This window comes from Taudactylus pleione, unplaced genomic scaffold (genome assembly GCF_031769625.1).
Source record: "Taudactylus pleione unplaced genomic scaffold, aTauple2 ptg000100l, whole genome shotgun sequence".
Lineage (NCBI taxonomy): Eukaryota > Metazoa > Chordata > Amphibia > Anura > Myobatrachidae > Taudactylus > Taudactylus pleione.
In genome coordinates this window covers 13748234-13764506 of record NW_028284502.1, presented here as the reverse complement: position 1 = coordinate 13764506, position 16273 = coordinate 13748234, and the positions used below count along the sequence as shown (strand labels likewise).

The window sequence follows — 16273 nt, the reverse complement described above, 5'->3', positions numbered from 1 at the left end:
AAATACAGCAGATGTTCATTGCATATTTGTGTATATATACTATATAGTTGTATATGTAATTTTTAGATCCTCACTCTTTTTGAGTTAAAAGCACATTACCGCATAAATAGCAATAACAACACCAGTAAGTGTGTACAGCAAAGTGGTTTTGATAACAGGAGGTATAAAATAATAAATTTCAAGGTGAGCCATTTTTATTGTTTTATTTATCACAACTTTTTTTTTTTTATTGTTCTCATATTCGCTTAGGTTGTGATTTCCTTTTAAATCTTGAGCTTCATTCTGACTAGAGAGCTATATTTGAGGAGTCTGTATGCTCTTCCACAGTGGCTTTACACCGTGTGCTCTGGTTTCCCCCAATGGCCCAAAAAGATACTGGCAGGTTATTTGATTCAGGACTAAGGGCAAGATTCTGAGCCACACTCATGTCTGTATGCAGCCTCATCTAGTGAATTTTAGAAACTGCGCATACACTGTAGTGAACATATGCATCTTTGTTTATCTCCGGGTGATTCTAAGTCAGACGCATCTCGTCCGCTTCATTCAGTATGTGAAATGGGAGTTTGTGAGTGGCCACTGGGGGTCCGCACAGAAGAAAACCGTCTTGTGAGAGTGGCATGGGTGTCCTGTGCTGAGTTGTACATGTCACAATCCGCCAAACCAATGTTTCCACTTATCGGGTCTGGACGAGTTCAGTCTCCCTCTTATTTACTGGTGGGGTCCGCCGGCCTGCGCCTCTCTCTCCTGCCCAATTTAAACCCCTCAGTCCTGGCCTTCTCTCTGGATTGTAAACCTGTGACTTGTATTATTTGCAGTGCCTCAGACTTCACAATTCCTGTTGGTATTCTCATTTAGTCAGCCATGCCCCTCCATATATCACTGCACCTACCAGGGTTTCTGTATTTCCTTCAGATGCTCATTCCTCATGCCTCTCCTCGCTACAATATTACCAACCATATCATCATACAGTACCACCTGTCATTCTCTATATTTGTATGTATGTGTGTGTATATATATATATACATATATATATATATGTGTATATATCTCATACATGCCTATCATCCTGGAATTCACGGGAGGCTCCCGATTTTTCGGGTAACCCCCGCACCCCCAGAAGGGTAGGCACCTCTCCCGCATTTTACCCACTTCCTAGTGAAGTGGGCAGAATGGGGAGAATTTTCGCGCTGATCGCGGGTCCCCATGTAAGGGGCGGGGCTTAATGAGGCAATTATTCATGAATTGTGTCATTTAGCCCCTAACGCTATTTAAATTTACGTCAATCGCGACAATTTCCCAAAAAACGGGGCGGGGCTTAATGATGCGATCCATCAGGCCCTGCCCCTGTCGCAACCCACCTGCTTCTCCTACCCGGGCTTCTCCCGGGAAGGAGAATATTAAACTAGGTAAGTATGATAGAAATATATATATTATATATATATATATATATATATATATATATATATATAGTATATATACTGTATATGTATATATATATTCTTAGCATCCTATTCTCAGCTTCCTCCATTAATCTTGCCCTGTGCTAACTTTGAAGACCGTGGCCTGTGGGCTCTTGGCAGCAAAGTCCGTCCCACCCTGTGACGGATGTTGGTGAAGACTGGGGAGTCTGTTAGGCTCCTCCCCTGTTTGTTACTAGTGCCAAACCAGGGTGAATTGCTTCAGGATCCCCTAGTCCTAGCGTGCCGTGATAGTGTGTATGCTGAGAATATGCCTTTTTCAGACGGATCTCTTGCACCTAGTTTGGGGTAGGAGTAAGTGCTGATACTGCTGATGATGGCTGCGAGATGTCCCCATGAAGACATGCCTATAGTTGCATTAGCATTCCTTTACCAAAATATCCGCATTATGAATGCGGCCGTATACAGAGCTGCATGCGACTCAGAATCATACCCTACATTAACAGCGGTGTGTGTATCTATTTCTAGGAAATTCAGATTGCAAACGTTATTTGGGCAGGGATTGAAGTAAATGAATACATATTCGCTGATTATACTGTATATCTGTGTGGTAAATGATGGCACTATATGAAAAATAACAAGAACAGCTTACAATCATTTATACATAGATAATGAAAAATACATTATTTGGAGCTTTGCTGTAATGTAATATTATGTCTTCTGTTTTTTCAACTCAGATAGGAATAGCCATCCAGATATTTATACCATCATAGATAAGGCACATCTTAGTGAAGAACAGGAGGATGAGTGCAGTCTTACGAAGAATAAAGACAACTTTGCAACTGCTAAACAAAGTATGGAAGAGTGCTGTGATGGGAAACGCACTGCAGAGATCCCACCTGACACAGCATGTTTGAATTATGTTGATGAATACAATGACAGAGCAGCCGAATGCAGCAATCCTATGCAGACACCAGTGATAGCGGAATCCGTCAAGATGTTGCTAGACAATAATAAACCAATGACTGTCTGCAGCGAAGATGCAAGCCAGCAGACAGACTCCAGCCATCGTAAATCTGGGGATGGTTCAAGTGAAGTAGTTTATATTGTAATTGATAAGGTAGACACTACTGAGAATGACAAAGGTGTCTTAGTAAATGAAATACCCACACAAGAATCCAAACTGTTTCCTGAAGCTACAGAACAATTAATTAATGGGAATAGTGCAGACAGAGAGGGCTCTCCAGCTGGAATCAGCATCAGCTGCACTCTTGGAGATGGAAGTAGTTATCACTCTTCTGTTTTGGACTGGAGCACTTGTCTTAATGATCAAAATAAAGAGACTAAATCAGACCCTTCGCAGCCAACAAAGGAGAGCCCTGGTGGAGAATGTGCAGATTCGCCTCTGTGTAAACAAATTGGAAGCGATGACCACAAGTCATTTGTATTTGAAGATGCTACTAAGAATACCCAAATAGAAGAAACAGAGAGCAAAAGTTTAGCCTCAGAACTTAATTCATCTAATATATCAGTGTTAATTCATCCTGCTTCCAGTTGTCAGGTTCATATGAAAAATATGTCCTTAGAGTCTGCTTTGGATCCTAAACAGGACAATTCTCCTTCATTACAACATATTGAGAACATAGATGCCTTGAAAATTAACTATTTACATGTAGAGAGTTGTCCACCAGAGAATGAAGAGGATGCAATGATGGTGAAATCAAGGACCAGCGGTATCAATCTGAATCAAGATCTGCAGGATGAGAAACACACTGTCAACTTGGACCAGGTGATAGAGCAAGTTGGTGACGTGGTATATGTGGGTAAAGAAAATGCTTGTAATGAGGACAAAAGTAATATGGCTGTGAGCTGTTCACAACAAGAAGACAGTATCAAACCACATGTGGAGACATCTTGCACAAAACCAGCCAGGTTGCCTGAGAAAAAGCCCAAAGCACAAAATGAGGGGGCAGCGAACACTTCATGTAACAACTTGGCTAAATTATTTTGTTTGCCAAGAACAAATCTGTGGAATAGCCCAACTGTAAACATCTCATGTGGCAAAAAGATCAACTGTGCTTCCCCTAAAGTGTCAAGTCAAGGGATAGCCGAGCTTGGTAAGGTGGCAGCTTCTCCTGTATCGGTATATATATCCTTCACAGTATTACCAAAAGGCTATGTTTTCCATGTAATGGGTATTTTATTCATGATAAATCACATGAAGTAGTTTTACTTCAGTTACAACTTTAGAGGCTTCAGAAGTTCATAGGCTAATGATTAGAAGGGGTTGGGTACGGGATCCCGGCGGTCAGAATCCCAACGCCGGCTCCCCAAGAGGGTTAGGATACAGACACCTGTCGGTAAGAAACCTACCCTTTCCCTACCCCTTCCTCCCTGCAGCCTATATCTAACCCCCCCACACACGGCCTAAACCTAACTCCCCCCCCCGCAGCCTAACCCTACCCCTAGTGCCTAATCCTAACCCTCCCCATAACCCCAATACTTACCATCAGGATGACAGCAGTTGGGATGCTGATGCCAGGATTCTGACTGGTGTCAGGATTCCCACACCGGCATCCCGACTGCCGGGATCTCAACTGTATCCCATCCGAAGTATAGCTGATTCTTAATCTACTGTCTTTTTTATTGGAGAGGGGGGAGGGGAGCTTAAAGCTAAATTACAGTTTAATCCAGATTTTTTTTTTTTGTATTGGAAATGAGGTTCTAGTTTTGATGAAATTGGTAATTGCAGTGTGGAAGATGGCAGCTGTTATGTCCTTACACACAATTATGAGTAGGATATATGAGGCGTGGCTTTTAAATAAGTGGACTGATGCTATAATGTTTAATTATATTAAGTACATTTTAACTCTGTTCTTCTACGTACTTCCTTTCTGCATCCACACACCGCTGCATTCTTATTTTCCATTAGTCAAAACCATGCTGCAGCTCACTATCTGTCAGCTGTCTCAACAGCTCCATAGTTTTTTTCTTTACCTCAGTAACTAATGCAAAACGGGTTCCCTTCAGTACAGATTTGACTTTAGGGAAAAGAAAGAAGTCACATGGTGCTAGGTCTGGCAAGTATGGAGGGTGTTCTAGCACTGCAATCTGTTTCTCAGTCAAAAACTGCTTCCCAGAGAGCTGTGTGGGCTGGCGCATTGTCCTGATAGTGGATGAAACCATTTTTCCACATCTCTAGCCTCTGTCTTCTGATTCTTTCCCGTAAGTTGCTAGAACATTTTTGTAGTAATGTTGATTCACTGTTGCGCCTTCTGGTACCCAGAAAATAACATGGATTTGAATTTGGATTTGCTTTGACATGCTTTCTTCATTCTTGGTGATGATCCATGTTTTATCACAGGTAATAACTTTATCTAAAAAATGTGAATCTGCTTGAATTTGTTCCAAAATGTCTGTACAAATTTGCTTTCGATTTTCTTTCTGCTCGGCAGTGAGAAGAATTGGAACAATCTTAGCACAAACTATTGTCATGTTTAGATCTTGATGTAAAACTTGCCTAACAGTTCTCTTTGTCAATGTTTACCATTTCTGCTATCATTCGGAAGCTGAGTCGACGGTCAATTTAAACAATTTTATAAATTTTTTAGACATATTCAATTTGTTTTTGATGTGCAAGGGCTTCCGGGACGTTCATCATTTTTCACATCCTGATGATGTCACTAAAATTTTGTGCCACTGAATCACACGTGCGCGTGACATACAATCTTCCCGGTAAGCCTCGGTTAGCATACGGAAAGATTCCATGGGCGTTTTGTTCAATTTAACTAAAAATGATAAGCTTTCACATTGCTCTACTTTTGAACTAAGCATGTTTACTATGCAGGATAAAAACAGTACTACATACTACGCTGAGGAGGTCAGAGTAGTATATGGGGCAGTTTCTCAAAGGCTCCAGAGGAAAAGGAACAATTATCAGATGCAGAGAAAGAAAAAAACACCTACACTCTTACATTTTCAATCCACATTCTTTCAATAGTTAGTAGGTCAGCTGAAACATAGGGAAAGACACCACCAGATTAGTGGTTTCAGATACCAAAGCATTTTTTTGTAATCTATCTTTACCTGTTGTAAATAATTAAAATACAATTCGCTACTGCATTGGTGATGGAGCAGTAACCAGGGTGACCAAACGCTCATCAATTCTATAAAATAACCACAATGCCCTGTAAGAACATGATATATCATCTCATTTACATCTTCCGGCCAATAGCAATGCTGCTACAGTTTCTGAAGAGAATAAAGTGAGAGAACAAGGTCATTCTCCTGGAGCCAGATTAGCTCAGGAGGGAACTTCTAGGAATGCTGGAGTTGTCTCCTCTACATCTTCCCTTAAGGCCTGATCTGCTCTCTCAAGGTCCTTTTCAGCACACCAGATTCCCTTATCTGAACGGGGTGCCTGTTGAGGCCGCCATCCTGAAAGTGAAAGGGTTCTCGGACTCAAGACCATCGCGACCATTGGGCTTGCGACGAGACCCTTGTGGTAGGGTCTCGTTGCCGCAAGCCCTGGAGTGCTTTCGGCTCTATCAGAGCCGAGAGCACACCCACTGACATCACTTGTGATGTCAGTGGGGCCGGCCCCAGACTATAGGCGTTCCCATGGGAACATCTCCGTCTGGGCAGCAACGCCCCCCGCGCGCCCACCAAAGGGGGTGTGCTGTCACTCACCATCAACAGCACGCCCCCTTTGTAGCGAGACCCATAGCGACGGCTTGGCCGTCGCTACCCGTGTCTCGCACATGCGCACGACGGAGCCGGCTCCCTCGTGCGCATGCGCACTGGGCCAACATCGACCCACTTGCGAGCACTCAGCGCTCACGAGCGGGTCTGAATTAGGCCCTCTGTTATCTAGACTGTTAAACTGGGTACACACTGGCCGATTAATTGATCGGCCAGTAAATCTGGTGTCCGTCGGCCAGTGTGTACCAGCGATATGTCTGTGAACAACGTCGTTCACAGACATATCGCGTAGGCTGTGCTGCAAAGCCGATGGACAGATATAGCTGCAGATATATCTGTCCATTGGCAAGTGTGTGTACAGGCGATCAGCCGATCGCCCGTACAAATGCAGCGGCAGGCTGGAAGATGATGGTCGTTCAGCAGAGGCGGGTTGGGCCGGTGGGCAGGGTGCCATGTGCCCCCTGGGCTGCAGCGCCATGCGGGCCGCGGGCAGTCTGTGTCTCTGTGACACAGCTGCCTGCACCGCACGTGTAGCGCTGACCGGACGGAGTTCGGTCAGCGCTACACAGTGACTGACAAACACACAGTCGCCGGCAGCTGTGTGTTTGTTTTAAGTAACAGCCAATGAGAGTCTGTCAGACTCTCACTGACTGCTGGTGCGCCCACTGCCGGAACTGCTCCATCTTCTGGCTCCTGCAGTGGGTAATGGGTGAGACATAATAAGAGCGGGCCGGCATGGGAGGACAGACGGAGGAGCGGATGGCGGCGGCGGGGATTCAGGTAAGTGCTTTTTTTTATTACGTGTGTCTACGGGGGGGGCACTACTGGGGTCACTACAAGGGGGGAGATCACTACTGGGAGCCCTACAAGAGGGCAGACTACTACTGCGGGCCATACAAGAGGGGAGACCACTACTGGGGGCCCTACAAGAGGGGAGACCACTACTGGGGGCACTACAAGGTGGGGGACTACTACTGGGGGCACTACAAGAGGGAGATCACTACTGGCAGCACTGCAATGGGGAGACCATTACTGCAGACTACTACTGGGGGCACTACAAGAGGGAGATCACTACTGGCAGCACTGCAAGGGGGAGACCATTACTGCGGACTACTACTGGGGGCACTTCAAGGGGGGACTACTACTGGAGGCTCTACAAGGGGGGGACTACTACTACTGGGGGCACTACAAGGGGGAACTACTACTAGGGGAACTACAAGGGGGGGACTACTACTAGGGGCACTACAAGGGGAGGGGACTACTACTAGGGGCACTGCATAGGGGAGGAGACTACCACTGGGGGCACTGCATCGGGAGACCACTGCTGGGGGCTCTATATAAAGGGCAATACTGGGGGTACTGCATAGGGGGAGACTACAACTGGGGCCACTATTTAAGGGGCACTGCATAAGGGTTACCACTATTGGGGGCACTGCATGGGGGGTGGACTGCTACTGGTGGCACTATATAAGGGGCACTGCATAGGGGGTACCACTACTGGGGGTACTATATAAGGGGCTTACTACTGGGGGCACTATATAAGGGGCTTACTACTTGGGGCACAAGGGGTACTACACAGGGGGGACCACTACTGGGAGCACTGTATAAGGGGCACTGCATAGGGGGGATCACTACTGGAGGCCTGCATAAGGGGGTCCTCTCCTGGGGCACTGAATATGTGCACCATTACAGAGGGCTGCTCCTAATCTTTAATTTTACTTTACATTAATCCTATATGGACCTGCCTCCTCCCTGGAACACTTGGGGGGGGGGGGGGCGCTGTAGCACGCACATGCTCCGGGCACCCTGCCTACACGCTAATCTTCTGCCAGGGCCGCCTGCATGCATTTGCTCCCCAGGCTAAAAGTTGCCAGCCAGCCCCTGCCGTTCAGTGTATATGAACAACCATCATCTACAGATATATCTGCAGATCACTGCAGAGATGTACCCACCTTAAAAAGTGAGGAAACCTGGATTGGCTTAAAACTATCATAGGGTGTGGTGTGCTTCTATTGTTTGGTTCATATAGAACTACCTCAGCTTCTTTTGTTTTTAAAGCAACGATTAAACATAGGTTTGTGTCTGGGTTCTTTAAAAGTTCAGATATCTGGGGTATCTCAAAGATGCCTAACATTAATTCCAGAAGTTGCAGTGGGTCCTAAATATACAACCCCCTATTGTTTCACCAGTGGTTCCCTGAAATGCTAACGTCATTTCTTACAGTCTAATCATTCTTACTTGGAAAGCCATTTTTCTCCTGGCTATTGTGTTGGTGAGACAGGTTTCTGAGCTTGTTGCTTTGTCTTCATGATCTTCTTATTTGGTGTTCCATTAGGATCTGACAGTGTTTAGGAAAAATACTAGATTTTCTACCTTAAGTTGTTTGTAAATTTCATATTAATTAGCTAGTTGCGGTTCCGACTATGAATCAGGTGAGGGAGATGACTCTTTTCACTTGTTAGCTATAGTTTGAGCTCTAAGAATATACTGTATTTTCAGTGTACTATAGAAATGTTGAAGACAGACAATATATTTTTTCCTCTATGATTCAAAAAATGAGGTTGACCAGCTACTAAGAAGACCATCACTTAGGTAAGCCAGTGCTAGCTCAGGTTACGCACATTCCTCTTGCTCTTTGGGAGACTCCTGGGCATTGAGGCATGGGGCTTCCACTGATCAATTGTGCATGGCAGCTGCCTGGTCGTCCGTGCATGCTTTTACAAAGTTTTATCAATTTGATACCTTTGCGTCAAGGGCATCAGCTTTGGGTGTTGGGTGCTCTGCATGGTATAAGAGCTGCATGATGCACTGGTCTGGAACCGCTCCTGTAGTAATCTCCACAAGGCAACACTCCCGGCAATCACCTGCATGTAGTATGTTCCCTGCAACTTGCTGCATCTCCCATTCCCAGAGCCACTGATTTTGAATATCGTTAGAAGGGACTTAGGTGTCTAGGTCAATCATCCAAATAGTGGTCAGGTATCCCTTCTCCTTGACGCGTTTCTCCGTCATTCCTGTGTGATGGTTTCATCAGAAGGAGCTTTTTTTTATTTTATATCAAATTAAATATTGTCTGTGTATTAATAGTAGTTTTTATAATAAACTAATGTTATTTTATATATATTTACATGGTCGAATAACAGTGTGATGCACCCCCATTGTTGAGTTTATTCACCTTGTACATTGTTTAATCAGCAGAGTTGTGCCTGCAGCCGTTCCTTATCTATTATAATGTTGTCAATCACCCTGTAATGTGTAAAAACTTTTTTCAGTATGTTTATGTGATGGATTACTCTAAACTGTTTAATCAAAGCAATGTATAATTTACTCAATTATTATTTATCACAGTATATTGTTTGAAGACTATTGAGACACTGCAGTGTCCTATTATTATATTTCTTGAGAATATTAGTAGATTATTTTCTTGCTATACAGATTTGTATGTGTTAGTTGTTTTAGGCCTTATTAAAATAAATTATTATCATTGCTATGAAAGTGATGTCTCTTGATTTAGCAGACTTGCTTATCTATTACATTGTGTATTTATTTTATCATGATATATAATTTAACTCATTATTTATCAGGTTCAACAATTAAGAGACGAATATTTGATACCTTGTCTACAAATGTCTATGCAATTCCCAGGAAGGATCACAGTGCTGAATGGAATGCAATAGAACAGACATTTCATAATTATTCTTTTCCCACAGAACACGTAAGTCATTGCTGCCTGTACCTTCATCTAACCACAGCTGCAGAGTGCACGGCTCTAGGCTTCAGACCTTTGTACTTGTAGGGCTTAAACCATACTTGCTGAGATTCCATGATATAGTGGGGATCTCCATAGCTCCCTGAAGAGTCTAGCAATCTTCCTGAGGCTAGGCCATGTGGACGCAATATGTAGGAAGCACACTAATGTGATAGCACTAACACATGCCAACCATTTATTTATTTTTTTGGCAATTTGCTATTACGTTTTTTATGGTGCATCCCACAGTGATGGTAGTACCAACGTTTTAATAAATTAAAATGACTACAACATTTTTAGTACCCATTCATTACTTTTGTATTTGTTTGTACATGCTTTAATGGTGGTGGCAGCACTGCAGAATTTTTTGGGGCTAGTAATATTGAACATTTGGTGCCCAAATATAAAATTGTTGCTTTCCATTGACCAAGGGAAAAGCAGGCAAAAAGAGTAAAAAATTAGTTTCTCCTGATTTGTTACGCTGTTATCAGTGCAGCTGTGAAGTTTACCCATCAATTTAATCAGGCAAGTCCTTTTGGGGGCAAGTCAATTGTTGTGTGGGCAGCGATAATTAATGGGCGCCCAGTGTTGCAATTCAATTGTTCTGGGTGCCCATTAATTATCGCCATCTTCACTCCCTATTAGACAAAGTTTAATCGTGTAAAACAGCTAAACCTGTCTAAAGTCCTGGTTAGGGCAACCACAGGTTTTTTGCACATTTTTGCTCGCACCCTCCTGAGGGTGCGAGCAGAAATGCTGCCGGCTATCGCGCTCAGATGGAGCAACAGTTGAATTGCTCCATCGGGCTCTTTAAAAAATAGCTGCCGCCTAAATTGAATCGCCCTCTTTAAGTACAGTGCAAAATACATCCCTAGGAGGTGCGAACATCACATCAAACTCGCAGATAATTGGATTGCTTCCTACCGTGTTTCCCCGTAAATAAGACACTGTCTTTTTTTTTTGGTCAAAAAAACTCCATTGGGCTTATTTTCGGGGTAAGGCTTATTTTAATTAACATTGACAGCAATTTCAATAAACAGGTAAGTGTGAACGGTATAGCTCTTCCTTTTTGCACTCATGTCTGGGTGTCAAAACAGGCAGGGTAATAAATAAAATGATGACCGTTATGCTCTCCCAGTCCTGTTTTTATTCCCATCATGCCCTCAGTCCTGTTTTTATCCCCATCATGCCCTCAGTCCTGTTTTTATCCCCATCATGCCCTCAGTCCTGCTTTTATCCCCATCATGCCCTCAGTCCTGCTTTTATCCCCATCATGCCCTCAGTCCTGCTTTTATCCCCATCATGCCCTCAGTCCTGTTTTTATCCCCATCATGCCCTCAGTCCTGTTTTTATCCCCATCATGCCCTCAGTCCTGTTTTTATCCCCATCATGCCCTCAGTCCTGTTTTTATCCCCATCATGCCCTCAGTCCTGCTTTTATCCCCATCATGCCCTCAGTCCTGCTTTACAATCCTTTACTTACCTTTATTTTTTTTCCTCTTTTTCTGTCCTCTCCTCCGCGGCGCTGCTGTAAATGACGCTGCCACGCACGCCAGCTGCTGCGCAATCACTGTGAGAGAGTGGGACGCTGCAGCTGTGATTGGATGCCACTGTTAAATCTTTAACAGCGGCATCCATTTCATGCGGGGGGGCGGAGCTGGGGGCATTTTAGTGTAGCGCAGGGACCAGACAAAATGGGGATTTTGTTAGGGCTTATTTTCGGGGTAGGGCTTATTTTGGACCGTTTTTCAAAAGTACGGGTAGGGTTTATTTTCAGGGTAGGTCTTATTATTGGGGAAACACGGTATATGTACTTTATTCAATGTTTGATGTAGTTGTAGGGCAAAGAACAAAAATACCCATTATAGTTTAAATGTTTTCTTTTCTATGCAATGGAATGCCAGAACACCTTAGGGTAAGCATAAGTGTATATAGCATCCAGGGTGGGCAGGCAAAAATTGGGGAATGGAGAACTCTATGTAACATTTCCACAGGAGTGCAAAATGTTTCCGTGTCACTCAGAATAGGCCGATATGAATCGAATGTGTAAGAAAAGGAGATCAGGGGCAGTTACATTTAAAAAAAATATATATATTTATATCTTTAATTCATTATTTTATTAATATATTTACAATAATGTTTTTATTTTTTCATAAACTTTTGTATGGAGAGCTCAGAACGACATGAGGGATTTGATCCCTGTCTCTCCTGCCCTCTTCCTCGTCACTGTTAGGTACTCCATCCAAAGATAGAAACATTCATTTTATTAACCACAAAATATGTGACCTCTCAGAGTATTTTTCTCATTGCACAAGTCTAATTGTGGTACCTAAAAAGGGGCACACTCACTTTCTGGTTTTTAGAATGGCCTCCATAAATATACGTTGCGCGAACATTTTAAATTCCCTATTTTTCTCCTAAATCATAGCTCAGATTAGCCTCATTGATGTCGTTAATCATGACAGTGAGTGGACATTGGGATGATTTTTATCACGTCCATTATTTGTGTTTACATTTTTTTTTATGACATTGGTTTAAATATGCTTTTCTATATTTTACTACGGATGGATGAACTTGCTGTCTTTTAAAAAAAAAAAAAAAAAACGTGAAGATACAGACATGTCGACATAAGCAAAGTATACATTTATTGAAAAGTTAGTTGTGCATTTATAAGATACAATGAGTTAAGAGCAATGTTTCCATTGGTCTGTGAGGCGGCTGAACATCTGCAAAGATCATATTAGTTATTGTCTCAGGAAATGGATAGCTCCACTAAGGATTATCCATCAAAGATTCAATGGCCCATGTCTCTCTGTATTTGTAAACATACACTAAACAGCTCAAATTCATTTCCAACTCCTACCAAAAGCAGCTATTAGAATCATTTTACATTCAAGTTTTTCTTTCTTATTCAGTCAGATACGATGGAAAAAAGAAACAGTTGTCCTGTCGTCACCGATTTCCCCAGTTTTCCAGGTGTAACTACACGAAAGACTAAACCACCGCTAGACGTGCCGTGTGGCAAAGGGGACGATTGCTCAGTGTCCAGTATACAGGGTCAGATAAGCGCAATAAATATGTTTTTAATGGGCCACAGACTGAACATGCCGAAGAAAAGAAAGCTGGAGTATGGCGTCCAAGTAGAGGAACCAAAAAACAATAGCGTGTTTTAAAGTGTAAGTAATCTAGATGCCAATATTTATTTAACATTTACTTATATGAGAGCACCAGCATATTCCGTTTAGCATTACATTCTGATAGAGTATATGGGAAAGATTTCTGGACTGCATACCCTTAATATATATATAATGGGAGGTGCTACCTGATGAGACAAATTGCAGGCACAAAAACAGACAAATCTCAGGTGCACAACTCCAAATTATTAATAATATATAATGCAATAAAATTTTGCTATCAATAGAGGTTTTTAGCATAATCTTGGCCAAGGTTATGGGCCTACCCACCATATCCAGGTAACCTCTGTAGGGTAGGTCCCTAACATACTACGACAATGTTGCCATATAATGGTCCAAAATAATATAGTACCATTTCACTTAGGGACTGATACAGTGTTGAACGCCGGGTGATTTTGCAGAAGTAGCCATCATGTTTTTGCAATGTGCATGCTCCGTAGCCAATCGTACGCTAGCACAGGTGATGCAGTGTCATTCGCAACTCAGTCGCGTCTTCACTTGTGGCTGAACCTGGGTTGTATTGAAATTGTTCATAGCAACAAATCAGCTTCTAGCTAGCATTTCCAAGTACATTCTGTGAAATAATAAGTAGAAGATTATTGGTTATTGTGGGTAATAAAAGGTAGGGTAATTCACTCTGCATACGGGCAAATACGCACATTAAGTTATGTGCACACAATGCGGAAGCGTTCATCTTGCATCAGCCTATTCAATTGTTACACCGATCGGGCGCGAGTGCCTCGGGCGCAGACATTTCTGTCGCAGCCTCCTGAGGCGAGCAGAAATATGCGAAGTGTCTGTATTGTGGGTGCCCAAACAGAAGTTTTAGTGCCCTAACCATGACTTTAGGTGCTTTTGGGCGAAACAAGCATGATAATTAATGGGCGCCCAAAACAATTGAATTGCTTCGGCAAGCACCAACTAATTATCGCCGCCCCCCAAAAATTAACCATAATACTTAAAAGATTTCATATTTAAAAACAATAAATGGGGTACAATAATGAATATTGGTGCAGAGTAAAAAAAAAAAAAAAATTTAAATCAATGCCACTCGTTTCTGATATTTTGTTAAGTATGATGTACAATATGAAAGCAAATGTGCGGTTGTAATGTGTTCCTGGACCTCCTTATTATTATTATCCTTTATTCATATGGCACAAGTGGTCCGCAGCACCTTATAATGTACATAAACAGAAACAGTGCAAATTAGACAAGGGGAAAAAAAAAAAGTGCAAAAGACTAACAGTACGAAACATTGCATAACATGGGGTAAAAGCTATGCAACCATTTCTGCATATGCAGCCCTAATACCCACAAGAGCAGCGCCGGCTGAACCCAAATGTTCGGTGCTGCTGTTAGCAATGGGGAGAAGATGATAGTATAAGTGAGGGAAGAGGGCCCTACTTGTGAGAGGTTACAATCTAAAGGAGTGCGGCAAACAGACAGGGGTGACACAGAGGGAAGAGACAGTGAGCGAGCAGCATAGAGCAGTGGCTTAATAAAGAAGGGGGTTTTGATTGCTTGTTTGAAGCTTCAGAGAGGGTCGGAGAGTCTGATAGGTAGAGTTCCAGTGGTGGGAAGCAGCACAGACAACATTTTATAGGCGGGAGTGGGAGGTGGTAATCAGCTGAGAGGAGAGGCAGCAGTCCTTTACAATATTTTGCAGAGTACTACTTGCTGATACAAATGCTTTGCTCCAAAGTTACTGCTTGGTAAAACCAGGCAGCTATTATTTATGATCATTTGCCCACATCAGGGCATTGTTACACTGGAGCCTATGACAGATGTTCCATCTCTTCAGCTGTGGAAACAAATAGGCAACTAACCCATATTTGTAAATGCAGAGATACAGTATTAACAGTAATATGCGTTAGTTAATGAAAACGTCTTGAACAATAACATGACCACAAACCATATTTTTGCCCAAGTAGATCTATTGTTATAAATTAACGTTTGTCTCCATAAAAAATACGTTAACAGCCTTTATAAAAGGTGATTTCAGAAATGTCTTGTCATTACGTACATACATACGATTACTTTGCTTTCAATCTGTCCTATTATTTCTATGCTCCATAATTGGTAGGCATGATAAACTGGGACCCTGGGAGGAGGTGCTTTCCCTATACAGCATCTCCTCTGTTGTGGGCTTTCCACACCGGCAAAAGGCACAACCAACACCACCTTATCCTCTACTTTTCCAGGAAGATAGTGGTTTGGGTGCGTTTCTTCCTGGCCTGTCTTGCAGTTTTCAAATCCACTTTGGTTTGTGTACACTATCTTCTCTCTTATTATGTCTGGGAAGAGAGGGGTGTTCTGGGGCCAAACCTGGAGGAGTTACAGAGTCACAAGGTTTTGCCTGGTCCAGATACCAATTAAAATGACCCTCTACCTAGTTGGGGTATGCCGTATGCATTACAGAGGACCAATAACAATATTTGGGTCTCACATTGACATAACAGCTCCAACCTGCGCAAAGTCTTTTGCAGAGGTCATTGTGGAGTTCACCAACATTCCCTTTTAGGCTTTTCCCATGAGAACAGGATGGCAGACTCTTCATCCATTTAAGCTCCCAAACAGGACCATTCTGAGCCCTCCACGATGATCTTGCTTAAACTCAAGGTCTCCCTATGGTGTTGCACGGTCTGACACTTTGCTGCTTAAGAAGAAGATTGAGTCCATAAAACTGAGAATGAGCGCTATATGGATAAATTAGGCATAATAAACATGTAACATAAAATAATCATAAATGATATTGATGTTTATAGTCTTTTGACTAATGTGGGAAGAAAGTCAGGACCCGGTCCGGGTGATGGTCCGCCTATGCCCGTACTACCTGTCCCTATCTTACCACCGATCTTCTTAGGGGTTACCTCCGTCGGGGACTTCCCTTTGCTTCTTTGGCGGGGACTTGTTGCGGGCAGTCGGCTGTGCCGCGGCGCTGGTTGATGACGTCTAGCGCCCGGCGCCGGATGTAATACTCGAGTCCTGTTAGGCGTTTGTCAGAATTGACATTCAATTCTGACAAACGCCTAACAGGACTCGAGTATTACATCCGGCGCCGGGCGCTAGACGTCATCAACCAGCGTCGCGGCACAGCCGACTGCCCGCAACAAGTCCCCGCCAAAGAAGCAAAGGGAAGTCCCCGACGGAGGTAACCCCTAAGAAGATCAGCGGTAAGGTAGGGACAGGTAGTACGGGCATAGGCGGACCATC

The 16273-nt window shown here is 43.2% G+C and overlaps 1 protein-coding gene across 1 annotated transcript in view; it reads left to right on the top strand.

Annotated features, from left to right (window-relative positions):
• Positions 1–13039, top strand: part of CCDC73 (coiled-coil domain containing 73) — a 150477-nt gene extending 137438 nt beyond the window's left edge. The window contains exons 16-18 of the mRNA XM_088470438.1: positions 2156–3535; positions 9704–9834; positions 12782–13039. Coding sequence (XP_088326564.1) covers positions 2156–3535; positions 9704–9834; positions 12782–13039 — 1769 coding nt within the window. The remainder of the gene's footprint in view (positions 1–2155; positions 3536–9703; positions 9835–12781) is intronic.
• The last annotated feature ends 3234 nt before the right edge of the window (positions 13040–16273 follow it).